The following is a 15642-nucleotide window of genomic DNA, read 5'->3' as shown; positions in this document are numbered from 1 at the left end:
ATATGGAGATTTTTCATTTTGTGAGAATGTCAGTCATGCTCTTTATCCTCTCTGTTTTGTGTACTGTGTAGGAAGCTTCTTCATGTAGAGTTATTTAATTTTTTGTAGTATTTTATGTTTCTTTAACTCCATTTGGAGTTTATTTAAGTGGGTAGCCAATTCACCCAACCTTACTTGCTATGTAGTCCATTCTTACTGATTTGATACCATTTTATCTCAATCTAAATTTGTGTTATGCCGATCTATTTCTGGACTCTCTATTCTCTTCTTTTTGTTGTATTTTCCTAATTTCTTTACCAATAGTGTACTTCTAATTACAGTAGATTACTGTGTCTTTTGAAATCTGAAATGACAAGAACATTTTCCTTCATTTAATTTATTTTACACAGCTATTCTTGCTACTTTTATCTATAGTTTTTTTCCTCTTCTCTCTCTGTTTGCTATTACTTCTTAGTGTTGCTGTAATCTTACTCTACCCTCTTCTGATTTGTGGCTATTAAGTTATATGTGAACTAGAAAATTAGATAACAGACTGCTGGTATTTTAGATAAAATAGTCTCTAGATCGAGGAAATGAAGAATTCATATGACATTGATTCGTGGGTAGAATGTTCATGCTTTAATACATAAAATTTATTGCACGCGTTTTAGTTTCTCAGAGGCTTAGATTTTTTGTTGTTTCTAGGTTCTTAGTAATATTTTGAACAGTTGATGTTGCTGAATATGCAACATCATATAGAAACATTCATATATGTTAAAATTATTTTTTTAATTGAAGTATATAGTTAATTTACAATACTGTGTTACTCTCAGGTATACAGCAAAGTAATTTAGTTATATATGCGTATATTCTTTTTCAGATTCTTTTCCATTATAGGTTATTACAAGATATTGAATATAGTTCCCTGTGCTATACAGTAAATCTTTGTTGTTTATCTATTTTATATATAGTAGTGTGTATCTGTTAAGCCCATACTCCTAATTTATTCCTCCCCTGCAAAATTATTTTTTAAACAGAAACTACATTTAAATCACTTTGAGGGACAACTTTCTTTATTTCCATCATTTTATGGTAATGAAAGTTGTCTGTTAATAGGGAGACAAAGTAAATATGACCAAGCCCACTTCTTGCTTTGGGGTTTTCTTCTCTAACAATACAATAGAGAACAAAATTAAAATTTAAAAAAAAAGAGTAGGTAAAGTAGAGTAAGATTTACTCTTATTCTATATCAACTAGAACCAGATGTATTATAAGAGCAGCATCTGGAGAATTTCCTGGCTGTCCAGTTGTTAGGACTCCGTGCTTTCTCTGTGGGGGCCTGAGTTCAATCCCTGGTCTGGGAACGAAGATCCTGCAAGCCACACAGCGTGGTCCCCCAGCCCCACCCTGCCACCAAAAAACAAGAGCAGCATATGTTACCATGGAGCATCTTTAACTCAAGGTCAGCTTTAAAAAAAGCTTTGACCTGCTTTATGGTTTGGAAAAATAATTCTCACTGGCCTTGGGCAATTATAGCCTTTATTGTACCTAAATTGCTAAGCTTACATGAGGTACTTAAAGTAGCTGTCCCTTCTTTACTGCACAATCAGTAGAATCCTGCATTAGCTGTTCAGTTCTAAAGCATAAGAAATAGAGAAGTAGTAGTGCTATTTTTTTTTACATTTGTATATTCAAATTAAATGAATAGATTCAACATGCTTTTTTAAACTTCGTTTTAAGCTTTTGTTTTCTTTAGAATATCTCTGGTACTATGAGTTTGTGTGTATGTGTGTTACATATTACTTAGGGAAATACTGTTTCTCTTATTACTGGACAGGTGAATTATTTAAGGGTTTCCAGGATTGCACTAAGATTTGGAGCATCTGAGGGTTGTAAAAGAACCTGTACTTTTTGTAGACATTTCAAGCTTAGAGTGCCCCAGAGATCCAGAAATAGGGTAGTTCTAAATTATGATTAGCATCTGGAGTCTAGTCAGAGCTTACTTGGGCAAGAAACATACCCTTTTTAGGCTTGGGGTTCCTGAAGCTATATGTATCTATACTACGAGATTCAGTAAATCAATATGCTATATGACAGCTCACAAAGTGGATCCTGCCTGCAAAGACATATATTGATTGGCCCACACAGTGTTTTTAAAATACCTAGATTTATGGCTTCTGACTGAAAAATTGGAAGATCTGACAACCTGAGCAGCAACTAGCTAGATGGACTTGTGCTCTCCGCTTCACCAGAATCCATACCACTACTTATCCTGAATGTGTCAGTTGCCATTTGTCACCATACTTGCACAATTACCCACTTACTTAACTCATTTATGTTCCTACCCAGCAACTGAAGGTTTGGAATATCTAATTTATAACTATCAGTTTACATCTCTTTCTCTGTGTCTGGTGCAGCTAAGGTAAAAATGAGTAGATAGCAATTTAATATAGTTAGAACAATCAACTCATTTTTTCCAGAAACACATTACATATTCATGTCTTCATTATCTGTTGCATTTTGTGAATGCAGTACTTAATCCTGAGATACTTTATTTACTCTCTGCTGAATCCTACTCACTTCACCTCCCAGCACCTAGTTTCCCTTGATCACCTCTGCAGTAGTGTCTTCTGAAGTCTTATGAACACGTATTTTGTCCACCACTATAAGTTTATTATAGTAGAGATTTAGAAAACTTCATTCAATTAAAAAATAATTGTGTTCCTGTGAAGAGGCCTTTGATTAGCCTTTTCTTAATATAGTTCACAGTTCATTTTTTTCAAAGAAATACATATATTGACATTCGAAGACTAAGAAAGTAGTAATTTAAATTTTTATTTCCATAATTTTCCTAGTTGGCCTTTGGACACTAAATTTTAATATTGTTTTCCTTGCTTTCAGTTACAGATGAGGACACAGTAAAGAGGTATTTTGCCAAGTTTGAAGAAAAATTTTTCCAAACCTGTGAAAAAGAACTTGCCAAAATCAACACATTTTATTCAGGTAAGTAGTTGTTTGGTACAATATACAAGAGACAATTTCTGCTGCTAAGGAAGTAGGAACTCTACCATGTCATTGTTGAAACTTCTGATCATTTTAAAATTGGGGCTTTTCTTACTATATTGCAATTAAAGGATATTTTCTTTAGCTGAGGTAGGAATGCATCTGGTACTTCACTGTTTGAGCCTTATATGGTCATTGCCTAGTTCTCCTGCAGTTGCAAGGATTTCAGGACCTCATTATGACTCAATACCTTGAGCTTCACTGTGGCCCAGTCCAAAGCATTAAAGAGTCAGAAACTTGGTTTTATCATTTCTCTCAGAGCTGAATGACACAGTTGCAGCTTATTAATTATGTCACTTTTATGCCTTTCCGTTGTGTGGAACACTCATATCTGTCTCTCTAGGGTATGGTCTCCAGAGTAGCATCTACAAGATGCTCTTGAGAAGAAAAGAAAATATTAGAACTTCTATTTATTTATGTCTGACCCTTTAAATTGTTGTTTTTTTATATATGTTTACTCCCCTACTCCTTTAACATCTGTTTTTTCATTTCATAGAACTCACCTTTTTTGACTACCTCATTCTGTTCCATTTGACCAGGCCCCTCCCAGAATTACTTTCATTTCCATCAGTCCTTGAGCTTTTAATCCCTTTACCCTCATTGCCTTGTGTTGATTGCCTCTGCCTGGCAAAACTCCAACCGTGGACCAGTCCAGCCTTTTACCTTCTTCATGCCTACCCCCAGGCTGCTTAGGACAGCCGGGGAAAAAAAAATCACAGCAGAACAAATTTGAACCACTGTAAATTCATTGTTGCATTCTTAACTATGTTCTCAAAGCTGCCTGTGGATCCTGATCAGTGCCCTTTTTCATATTTCAAAGTGCTTTTCTAAACCCTATGCCATTCTCTTGAATTCTCTGACCCAAGCATCTTCCCCATCATGTTCATTATACCTCCTACTTTACAAATAAATATAAAGGCCTTCAATTCCTGTTGGTGTGTAATACTTATGCAGATCTGTGCCACTCCCCTCCCACCAAATACCTATAGATATTCTTACCCTTATTTATTTTCCTCCAATATTTGTAGAAAAGATATACCTCTTCAGTCTATGGAAAATTCTATAACTACTGACTGAATTTCAGCTCCTGGAGACTTTGTTCCAGAAATTATTTCCTCTAAGAAAATAACTTTCCTCTAACTTCCCTTTTCAATGGATTAGTTTCCTTAGCAAGTCACTCCCTTTAAACAGAAAATAAATAAATAAAAAAGGAAGCAAGGACTTCGCTGGTGGTGCAGTGGTTAAGAATCCGCTTGCCAGTGCAGGGGGACGTGGGTTCGAGCTCTGGTCCAGGGAGATCCCACATGACGCGGAGCAGCTAAGCCCGTGCGCCGCAACTGCTAAGCCTGCACTCTAGAGCCCGCAAGCCACAACTGCTGAGCCCGCATGCCACAACTACTGAAGCCTGCGCACCTAGAGCCTGTGCTCCGCAACAAGAGAAGTCACTGCAGTGAAGAGTAACCCCCACTCGCCACAACTAGAGAAAGCCCACGCGCAGCACCAAAGACCCAACACGGCCAAAATTAAATTAATTAATTAATTTTAAAAAAATTAAAAAAAATAAATGGGATCACCTCATCTTGAAAAAAAGGGAAGCAAATATCTTAACTCTGTGTTCTCCTTCTCATCTTTCATTTATGGCTGGATTTCTTCCTAGGCAGAGGAAGTAGTTTATGCAAAGGCACAGAGCTGTGAAAGGGCATAGCATATATGCACGTCCTTTTCACTATGTTACAAGCACTTAGAAGGCAGAAACAAAACAGAAATATTATTTGAAACCATGCAAATGCATAGATTTTCAGCAAGGGAAAAATGTACAGAAGGAATTAACAGTGTTCAAGGACAAAAATAATTTCGACAATTAGGAGGTAAGAGGATAAAGAGGAACCAGCAATGTAGACAGAGGAGAGGGGCAGCCATATAATGTAGAATGAGGAAGAAGAGACTAAAAGAGGAAGGCATTTGCAGTGGAAAGAGTATTTCGACTGAGAAAAGTCTATTGGGTATGATCTAAGGTTGTAAATGAGAAATATAAAGGTCAAGTTTATTAGCATTTTTCTTTTACTATGATTGTTCTGGGAAGGATCTCTGAACCCAACTCTAATTGGATAAATTAGATTACAAAAAGTAGATAAAGCTTCTTGATTTACAAAGAAAAATATCTGCTCTTAACAATAGATACATACTTTATATATTTTGAGTTAACAGTAAAAAATACATACAAATTATGACCTCATTACACAGACAGATGTGTGTGTTTTATATGTTTGCATGCATCTGTATATGTGTGTATGTGCAATATATTTGATTAAAAATATTTTCTCAAGTATTGTTTCATGAAACAATACTTATTCTTACTACTTATATTCTGTATTCTCTAATTGTTTCTATTTGATTTTTTAAATGCTGATTTATGATACACTAAATTGCTTTCATGATCTCATATTGAGTTACAACCCTCAGTTTGCAAAATGGTATTTTAGACTTGGTTACTTTTCAAAGATAATTTTAGGCTTTCTACTATTAAAAATTTGGGGGCTATGATTTAATGACTTCCTTTCTCTGTGCTTATTGGCAGAGCCATTAGGGCATGTCTCTTGATGTCATCAAGGAGTAGGTACAAATTGGTAGTCTTCAGACTGACTTTTTGCCAGGTCAGGAAATGATGGGTAATATGAAGACATGATTGACAGAAGTAGAATTGGTGCTTGTCCTAGATTGTGTCATTTTTCTCCTTATTTAGCCACTTTCTCCATGGCAGATTGTCTTGTATACTACAATCCTCAGATACTAGGGCACATGAAGAACTATAAATAATATAGGGGTGAGTTCATCTTATAAACCCTACCTCCACCCAGTTACATCTTACAAATTATTTAATGGTCAGTTAAAAATTGTTATTTTTTAGGTGAGATATAGTATTGACTGAAACCTTGAAGTACCCCCTGCCCAAATGCTATAAAAGCTAAACCAACAAAACAATGAATACTACTAAAATATGGATGTATTTATTTTCATAAAAGTCTATTACCTATCAATTACATTTTGGATTTTTGAACCTTATTATTTTTTTTGAAAACGTTTACCATGTAACCTTCCTTGGCCTCTACGTACTTACTTGTAAAATGGGCAAATTGATTCCCAGCCCTCTGGGATTTCACATGTAAGGAGTCAGAAGCTATTTTCAATATTTCACAAAACCTAATGTAAGTTATTTTATTGTTCTTTTTTTATTACATATTTTTTGGCTAATAAGATATAGGTATTTATTTAGATTTATAGATAAAATCTTCAAACATTTGAAGACCATGGGAAGAGAGGGAAATTTTTTAAAGGAGGTATCCTTTTGGTGATAACATTGCTGATCACTGACCTAGAGTTCTCCCAGGTGTCTTCTCGCACTGAAAATGGTATCAGTCAATACAAACTGAAGGTTGTAGTGCTAGAAACTTTTTTTTATGATGACCAGTAATGTCCTTTTCCATTGGGAGTACAAATTACTTCATGTCACATCTTTCTCTTTTCTCGAACCAGTTTGCTTTCTCCCTCCATTCAAAATACTTGGCTTCTAAGCAGTATTTCTATGCACCTACATTTTATTTTTCTTTTTCTTTTTTTTTTTTTTTTGCGGTACATGGGCCTCTCACCTTTGTGGCCTTTCCCGTCGCGGAGCACAGGCTCCAGACACGCAGGCTCAGCGGCCATGGCTCACGGGCCCAGCCGCTCCGCAGCATGTGCGATCTTCCCAGACCAGGGCACGAACCCATGTCCCCTGCATCGGCAGGTGGACTCTCAACCACTGCACCACCAGGGAAGCCCCAATGCACCTACGTTTAAAAAAAACTCTTAGACTACATCTGTTGCTTTTAATATTCCACAGTTAAAACAGGCAAGCCCTTTTTATTGGTTGGAATATTTTAAATGTCTAAATGCTTTTTCCTTTGTTTCTAAAGGAAATAATTTCAGGGTTTTTATCTGGCTTGTCCTAATTTTTGACTTCAGTTTTTATGTTAGGAACTCACAACACTGTTATGTGCTTTTCCTTTCTTTACCAAAAAGGAGGGAGGAAAGGTAGGAAATCACAGTAGTGTTATTCATAAGTAGGAAAATAATGGTAATAGAAACAGATTTATTTCTTGGCTGTAAAATATTTTCAGTCTCCATGTAAATGTAAGACCAATTGGATAATAGTTACTCAAAACTATTCCTATTATACAGTTATTCCTGTAATCCTATTATACAGTATCTTGCTATATGTTTACTTCTCTTCATTCTTATTGAATTTGAGGCACTGTATAATAATGAAACATAAGAAACTCTCTCACTGAAATACTAAATGTTCATTTCACAGGTGATTATGTGTCTAGTACCCCCAACTGTGACTTAATGGCTAGTTTTGTTCTTTGCTTATTCATGTGTTAAAATGTGGATTAAATATATTTAGTTAAGTAGGGTGACCATAGGTTTGTAATATTGTTTAAAATTCTATTGTCTTAGCGTTTCTTCCTACATCATTACAACAAAATCAGTTACTTTTTTTTTTAATATTTATTTATTTATTTGGCTGCATCGGGTCTTAGTTGTGGCGTGTGGGATCTTCATTGTGGCATATGGGATCCTCTGCTGCGGTGCCTGGGCTCCTCTCTAGTTGTGGCGTGCGGGCTCCAGAGTGTGCGGGCTCAGTAGTTGTGGCGTGCAGGCTCTCTAGTTGTGGCATGCGGGCGGCATGTAGGATCTTTGTTCCCCAACCAGGGATCGAACCCACATCCCCTGCATTGGAAGGTGTATTCCCAACCACTGGACCACCAGGGAAGTCCCCAGAATAAGTTACTTAAAAGCTATTAAAGGATGGGAGGTTAGGGGAAGTTGGGGAAGTGAATTAAAGCAGCTAGAGTGGCTTGCTTTCTTTCTAACACATCTGATGAAAATTAAAATTACAATTATTTACGTTCTATGCACAATAAATGTTGCTTTCTTCATTTTCTTTAAAAAAGTGATTGGGGCTTCCCTGGTGGTGCAGTGGTTGAGAGTCCACCTGCCGATGCAGGGGACGCGGATTCATGCCCCGGTCTGGGAGGATCCCGCATACCGCGGAGCGGCTGGGCCCATGAGCCATGGCCGCTGAGCCTGCGCGTCCGGAGCCTGTGCTCTGCAACGGGAGAAGCCGCAGTGGTGAGAGGCCCGCGTACCGCAAAAAAAACCCCAAACAAAAAAACAAAAACAAGCCATGGGAAACCAACCTTTTCTTTGTCTTTTCTTCTTTCTTTCCTCCTCCTTCCCTCCTAGCTTTTCTTTTCGTTTCTTTCTTTCTAAGACTGAAAGCATGGGCAATGCCCATAGTCATGGGGTAACAGGTTTTTAGGATGGCATCTTCACAAAAAAGCAGACTATCATCTAAATTAGTGTTCTTTTAAACAATTGTAGGTTACAACCCAATAAATGACTCACAGGGTCAATAAGTGACCCACAGGGGTCAGCACATTTTTTTAAAATATGAATAGAATATAGTAGAATGGAAAATATCAGAGTACATCTAATATATTTCTTTACTAATTATATCTTTAAAAAATTTATGATATTTGTTATGTAGAGTTGTACAACGTACTGTGGAAGCGAACATGAAGAAGCATAAATGGAAACGTTTAAATTTGCCATATCCTCTTGGAGGAGTGTGTTCGGGAATGGCTGTGTGGGGAGTAGGGAGAGCTGGAGTATGGTGTTCTAGGACAAGGGAAAAACCTATCCAGATGTGTAATGCATTAAAGTCCGTGACATATTTGGGGGTGAGGAGGATAACAAATAGTCAGCTGAGGCTGGAGTTGTAAGAAAATAAGGAGTGTTATTGATTAGAGAGAAAAGTGGAATGGAAGAATAGGATGCTATTTTCACACATGGAGGTTTTAGACTTAAGTATTTGAGGTTGTCAGAATTTCAGGTAAGAACTCCAGAAAAAGTCGTGCAAAAATAGGATGTAATGCAACAAGATTAACTATCCTGAATAGTTAACCTATAATGGGTCAACATTCTTATAAACTTACTTTGTATTTCAGGTAACAGTGAAATCCATAAATTGAATCAGAAAGATGATAACATTGAAAGACAATAAAAGTATTCTAAGACATTAACTTTATCAAGAAATGTTCTTCAGTTGCATAACATGATAGCTTTGCTATTTTGAAGATACCTTGTATTTCTAAAATAACTTTTCTAAAAGTAAAAATATGTATACAAATGTCGTTAAAACTAAAGATCTTGATAATCTTTTTTTAGCTCTTTGAGGGACACATAGGTACTTTGAAAGTCTTGAATGGTTATTGGAAATTTTTATCAAATATTTTATTATCAGTGTATGAGAGCTTATGGCATTAAACAAATATTATTAAGATAATAATCTGTTCATATTTAGAGTGACTTGATTCACTGGCATGAATAGAAATTGGAATTTATTGCCAAAATAGGCTGTTTTCATCAGTATTTATAAAATTGCTTAGGAATATTCATTTTTATTTTTTATAACTGTATTTGTAAATTTTCATTCATAGACCAAAATAAGTTTTATATACACATTTAATACCTCTTTTTAGGTTCTGTGCTGTTCCATGTATTTGAGCTTTTTGGAGATCTAACTTTAGAAAACTGAGGTATCATTGCAAAATAGACTTGGACACTTGGTGTCAAAAGCAGTGTTTCTCATCCTTTTTAAACCTATGCCCCTTTGATAAGTTAAAAAATCTCACACCATAACTGTAGTAATATTGAATTTTTTTTTCAAGTAACATATGCTTTATCCTCGACACTCCCACGTAGAGATTCTCTTTCATTATGCTCTTCTAGACAGTCGTGCCTTAAGGAAGAGAATCACTAGTTTAAAGAAAGTAGCAAAATACCCTTGAAAGTTTTACTTTTCCTTATTTCTACATAGGAACTTGGATTACTAGAGAGAACTTTTTTCCTACATATCCATTCATTCATTCATTCAGCAAACATGGATTGAACCTGCTATTGCAAAGATGAAGATAGTCCACACAAAAAAAGTGTATGTGAATGTTAATAGCCGCATAATTTATATAGTAAAAAGACTAAAAACAATCCAAATGTCCATGAACTGATGAACATTTAAACAAAATGTGGTGTATCCATACAGTGAAAAACAGTTCATCAATGAAAGGAACAAACTACTGATAATGAAAAGTAGTTTCATACAAAATGAATGAACCTCAAAATCATGCTAAGTTAAAGAAGCCAGACAGACACATAAGACTACATATTGTATGATTCCTTTATATAAGGTGTCCAGAAAAGGCAAATCTGTAGACAGAGAAAGCAAATCAGTGGTTACCTGGGGGTGGGAGTGAGGATCAACAGCCAGCAACCATGACAGAAGTGTATGAGGTAATGGAAATGTTCTAAAATTGGATTGTGGTGATGATTGTACAACTCTACAGATTTACTAAAAAATCAGCAAACTTTATGCTTACAGTGGGTGAATTTTATGGTATGTAAAACATACCTGAAGAAAAGATATTAGGGGCTTCCCTGGTGGCGCAGTGGTTGAGAGTCTGCTTGCTAATGCAGGGGACATGGGTTCGAGCCCTGGTCTGGGAGGATCCCACATGCCATGGAGCAACTAGGCCCGTGAGCCACAACTACTGAGCCTGCGCATCTGGAGCTTGTGCTCCGCAAAGAGAGAGCCCGCGATAGTGAGAGGTCCGCGCACCGCAACGAAGAGTGGCCCCCGCTTGCCACAACTGGAGAAAGCCCTCACATAGAGGCGAAGACCCAACACAGCAAAAATAAATAAATTAATTGATGGACTTCTACCTCCAACATCTAAAAAAAAAAAAAGGATTTAACAAAAAGAGTAAAAAAATTGTTCATCATAAAAGATGAGGATTATAGAACCATTGCCCTCAGAGAGCTCTCACAGTTAGTAAATAAAGCAAAAATATAAACAAAGAATTGTATGCAGTGTTCTATGTATGCCTATATGTAGTCCCATGAGAGCCTTGAAGGAGCTTCAAATTGTGACTGAGAGTTGTTAGACAAGAAGAATTTTACATAGAAAATGATATTTATGATTAACCATGTAAAATGAGTAAAGAGTTTGCCAGATGGAGAGGCTGTTTGTTGGCTTATTGCTGGCATACAGGTTCTTTTTCTATCCATTTTTTGGGGCTTCTTACATTTTTAATATCCTTGTACTGATAGATGTAAATAATTACAAAATTTATGTATTGACAACTCTGGCTAAGGAAGCTAAACAAATAGCAAACTCATGTATTAATGTTTTAACAACAAAAGTTGATCATTCATGCTACTTAGGATATTCTGGCTTTTCAATCTTACTAAATTACCTGAGGCTTTTAATTAGCATAATAATTTATAGTGGACTTTGGATAAACCTTCACATTCTTTCATTATATATGTGTTTGTATTTGTGTATAATATTTTTGCAAATAGCTATGAAGTGGTTGGGACGTAAATACTTAAGTTGTTTGAACCTAACTACTTAATAGAAGTGTTTGGTATATTTTTCGGCCTAGGAGCATCATGAAAAAATTGCTGAGATGTAAAGTGCACTGTGAACCAAGAAGTTCTATACTGTTTTTGATCATGAGGATAATAAGACAAACACATATGCAATAGAAATGCTTAACTTGTATTTTAAAAAAACCCTAGATTCATTTTCCCTTTGACTTAAATGTGAAATTTGAATATAGGTGAATAGTTCCATTTCTTACAATTATGGAAGACTACAAAACACTTAAAAGCTGTATAGCAGTGGTCCCCAACCTTTTTTGGCACCAGGGACCGGTTTCACAGAAGACAGTTTTTCCACGGACTGGGGGGGCAGGGGATGGTTTGGGGATGATTCAAGCATATTACATTTATTGTGCACTTTATTTCATTATATATTACAATGTAATAATAATAGAAATAATTATACAACTCACCATAATGCAGAATCAGTGGGAGCCCTGAGCTTGTTTTCACTTGACACTCACTGATAGGGTTTTGATATGAGTCTGCAAGCAGTTGATTTTTTATGGTCTCTGTGCAGTCAAACCTCTCTGCTAATGATAATCTGTATTTGCAGCCGCTCCCCAGCACTAGCATCACTGCCTCAGCTCCACCTCAGATCATCAGGCATTAGATTCTCATAAGGAGCGCGCAACCTAGATCCCTCGCGTGTGTAGTTCACAGTAGGGTTTGCACTTCTATGAGAATCTAATGCCGCCACTGATCTGACAGGAGGCGCAGCTCAGGCAGTAATGCGAGTGATGGGGAGCGGCTGTAAATACAGATGACGCTTTGCTGGCTTGCTCGCTGCTCACCTCCTGCTGTGTGGCCCGGTTCCCTGGGGGTTGGGGACTCCTGCTGTATACGATACGCAAATTATCAGGTACAAAATAAAACATACTTAATATGGCTATAGACATAAAAGAAGGTATCAAAACCATGAGCAAAGAATAAGAAATTATCAAAATTGACTTTTAAAAATAACCAATTAGAAAATTTTAAATGACAATATAATTACTTAAATTAATATCTTAATCAATTAAACTGTAAGTTAGTTAGACCTTAAAAGAGAATTTATAAACTGGTAGTGTTGAAGTAGTAACTCAGAATGCAGCACAGAGATAGAGAGGAAAATACAAGGTATGTAAAAGACAGAACAAGAAGGTCAAGAAGTGATAGTTGATATCTGTTATTTGCTTTTTCCACTACCCATTCCATATTTCCTTTGCCCTCAGCCAGTACCTTAGCTGGTGAGGGTTCTTTACTGGGTGGGATAACCGAAACTTTAATTCCTGAAGGGGCTGAATCCTTAGTAATTCTGTCTTTTTTTGATTGCTTTAGTTTTCCATTAACTTCTGTTATTGGTCATGCAAGTACTAGGATGTGTTCCAGGAAGTCTCCTGGGTGGCAGACACAATGCTCATTGCTACTGTTGTGTTATCTATTCCCCTTGGTAATCAGAATCACTTTAACCAGTAAACACCTTCTTTGCCTACTGGTTCAATGGTATGATGAGTCCAAAAAAGGCCAGGTGGCAGTCTCATCTTCCAGTTCAACAGAACCATTGTTGTATTCCTATGAAAGAAGCATTTCCTCTTGAGGACTAACCAACAGGCAGAGCTCAAGTTGCAGGTTGAGTGGATTATTAGATATAATAGTGAAAGGAGCCACTCCTACTTCCACCCCTTCATTCCTAGACTGAATTTTGGCTGTGGTTAGGATAGAACCAAATAATGGTCTCAGTACTGCATTCTGAAAGACAGAACCCCAACCTTTGAGAGTTTTGTCTCCCAACTCATTTCAGTAAGCCTTTATGTTAGGCCAGCTATTTCTGCGTGTGTGATAAAACCGTTTTATTCCATAGATATGCTCATTGCTTTACCACCTTGAAAATGGATAAGGCATTCCAGTTGATAGTGGTGCTAGCAGAAGCATTATAAGCAGGGAAGGCACATCCATATAAAGAAAGCACTTGTTCCAAAGAGGACAAATCTCTGCCCCCTGCATCCAGTGCGTGCAACCTGCCGCTAGGTTAGTCAGTTCCAATGAGGAATGGTATCATTTCTGGAGCTCATTGCTAGCCTCTGCTGCCTTGTAAGTAGCTGCATTATTTGATGCATAGTTTCATACCGGGTGCTAGAGGCTGTGTTGATTTGCACCAGTGATAATACCACATCTAGAATAGCAGCTGCCTTCAGGGTGACCATTATTGATTAAGTTTAACAATAATCCACACTCATTCTTCAAGATTCGTCCAACTTCTGCACAGACTAACCAGATGAGTTAAATGGAGATGTGATAGATAACATCATCCCTGGTGGTGGCACTAACCTCTGAAGTTCCCCTAGGGATATGTTTGTGCTTTTGGCTTACTATCTTGATAGGGAGAAATTCCAGAACTTCCACTAGCCCTTCCTCTCCTGGGTCAGAGTCAAATGTGGAGATTCCACCAGTAGCCCAGTATTTCTATTCCAGTTATACATTCCAGAACTGGAAATATAATCATAGTGTGAGCCTGTGAACCAACTGGGTCCACTGAGTTAAACCTGGGCTAATATTCCATCTATCACTTGAACAACTGTATATCTCCATTTTGACTGCGGGACCAAATGGCATTTGGAGTCTTCAGAAATTTGCATCAGTTCAAAGTATGTGGTAGGCGTAATTCTAAGGTGCCCTCCAAAATCCCTTCCCCCTGATATACACATACTTTCTCTCAGTTATTCAATCAAACACTAACCTAGGTGCTGCTATAAAGGATTTTGCAGGTATAATTAAGGTCTCAAATCAATTGACTTTAAGAAAGTGAGATTATTCCAGGTAAGCCTGACTTACTCATGAGAGCTCTTAAAAGGGAATGAGCTATTCCTGAGGAGAGAGATTCAAAGCATAAATACTCACAAGGTTGTACAACCATCACCACAATCTAATTCCAGAACATTCATCACCCCAAAAAGACCCTGTACCCATTAGCAGTCACTCCTCATTCCTCCCTCCCCCCAGGCCCTGCCAACCACTCATCTGCTCTCTGTCTCTGTGGACTTGTCTGTTCTAGACATTTCATATAAGTGGAATCACACAATTTTGTGGCATTTTATGTCTGGTCTCTTTCACTTAGAGCATTATATCTTCAATATTCATCCATGTTTTAGCATGTATCAATACTTCATTCTTTTTTTATGGCTGAACAATATTCCATTGTACATATATACCATATTTTGCTTATCCATTCATCAGTTAATGGACATTGGGTTTGTTGCCACTTTTTTGACTATTATGAGTCCCAGTTTGTGTTATGTGTACAAGTTTTTGTGTGCATGTATATTTTCAGTTTTCTTGGTTATATACCTAGGAGTGGAATTGCTGGATCTTAAGGTAACTCTATGTTTAACTTTTTAAGAACTGCCAGACTGTTTTCCAAATTACAGTGCGGCTGTACCATTTTGTATTCTCACTCTTCACGGCTTTTAAATTCTGTGTCTTCAATCTTCATCTGTAAAAAGAAAGGGTACACTTGAGGTTTTGCTGAGGGGAAGTGTGGGGTAGAATGAAAGGAGGGTATTACACTGAAACATGTTTTTCCTATCTAGTTCTAAATATTAAATGTAGCATTTTTTTCCCTAGAAATTTTAGGGAAACAGACTAATTAGTAAAAATTCAGACGTCAGTGAGAACTTTTACCAGCTTTTTTATCTTGATGATTTGACAGTTCTGTTTTACTTCTTACAGAAAAGCTCGCAGAGGCTCAGCGCAGGTTTGCTACACTTCAGAATGAACTTCAGTCATCACTGGATGCACAGAAAGAAAGCACTGGTGTTACTACACTGCGACAACGCAGAAAGCCAGTCTTCCACCTGTCCCATGAGGAACGTGTCCAACATAGAAATCTTAAAGACCTTAAACTGGCCTTCAGCGAGTTCTACCTCAGTCTTATCCTGCTGCAGAACTATCAGGTACTTCATTTTTTACCGTGGAGGATAGAACCTTTAAATGATTGAGAAATTAAAATAAATGGAATTTCCTTGAGCTCTACTAATGGGTCAATCCAAAAAGGGAAATTCTTAGCATGTAATTATTCTT

At 37.0% G+C, this 15642-nt stretch overlaps 1 protein-coding gene across 1 annotated transcript in view; it reads left to right on the top strand.

Moving 5' to 3' along the window:
- XPR1 (xenotropic and polytropic retrovirus receptor 1) overlaps window positions 1-15642 on the top strand; it is a 196422-nt gene that overhangs the window by 114435 nt on the left and 66345 nt on the right. Inside the window, exons 3-4 of the mRNA XM_082834431.1 lie at window positions 2881-2982; window positions 15292-15515. Coding sequence (XP_082690557.1) covers window positions 2881-2982; window positions 15292-15515 — 326 coding nt within the window. The remainder of the gene's footprint in view (window positions 1-2880; window positions 2983-15291; window positions 15516-15642) is intronic.

The sequence above is a fragment of the Leucopleurus acutus genome (genome assembly GCF_964270905.1).
Source record: "Leucopleurus acutus genome assembly, chromosome: 2".
Classification (NCBI taxonomy): domain Eukaryota; kingdom Metazoa; phylum Chordata; class Mammalia; order Artiodactyla; family Delphinidae; genus Leucopleurus; species Leucopleurus acutus.
Note: the sequence above shows the minus strand (reverse complement) of the source record. Positions and strands in the feature narration are given on the sequence as shown.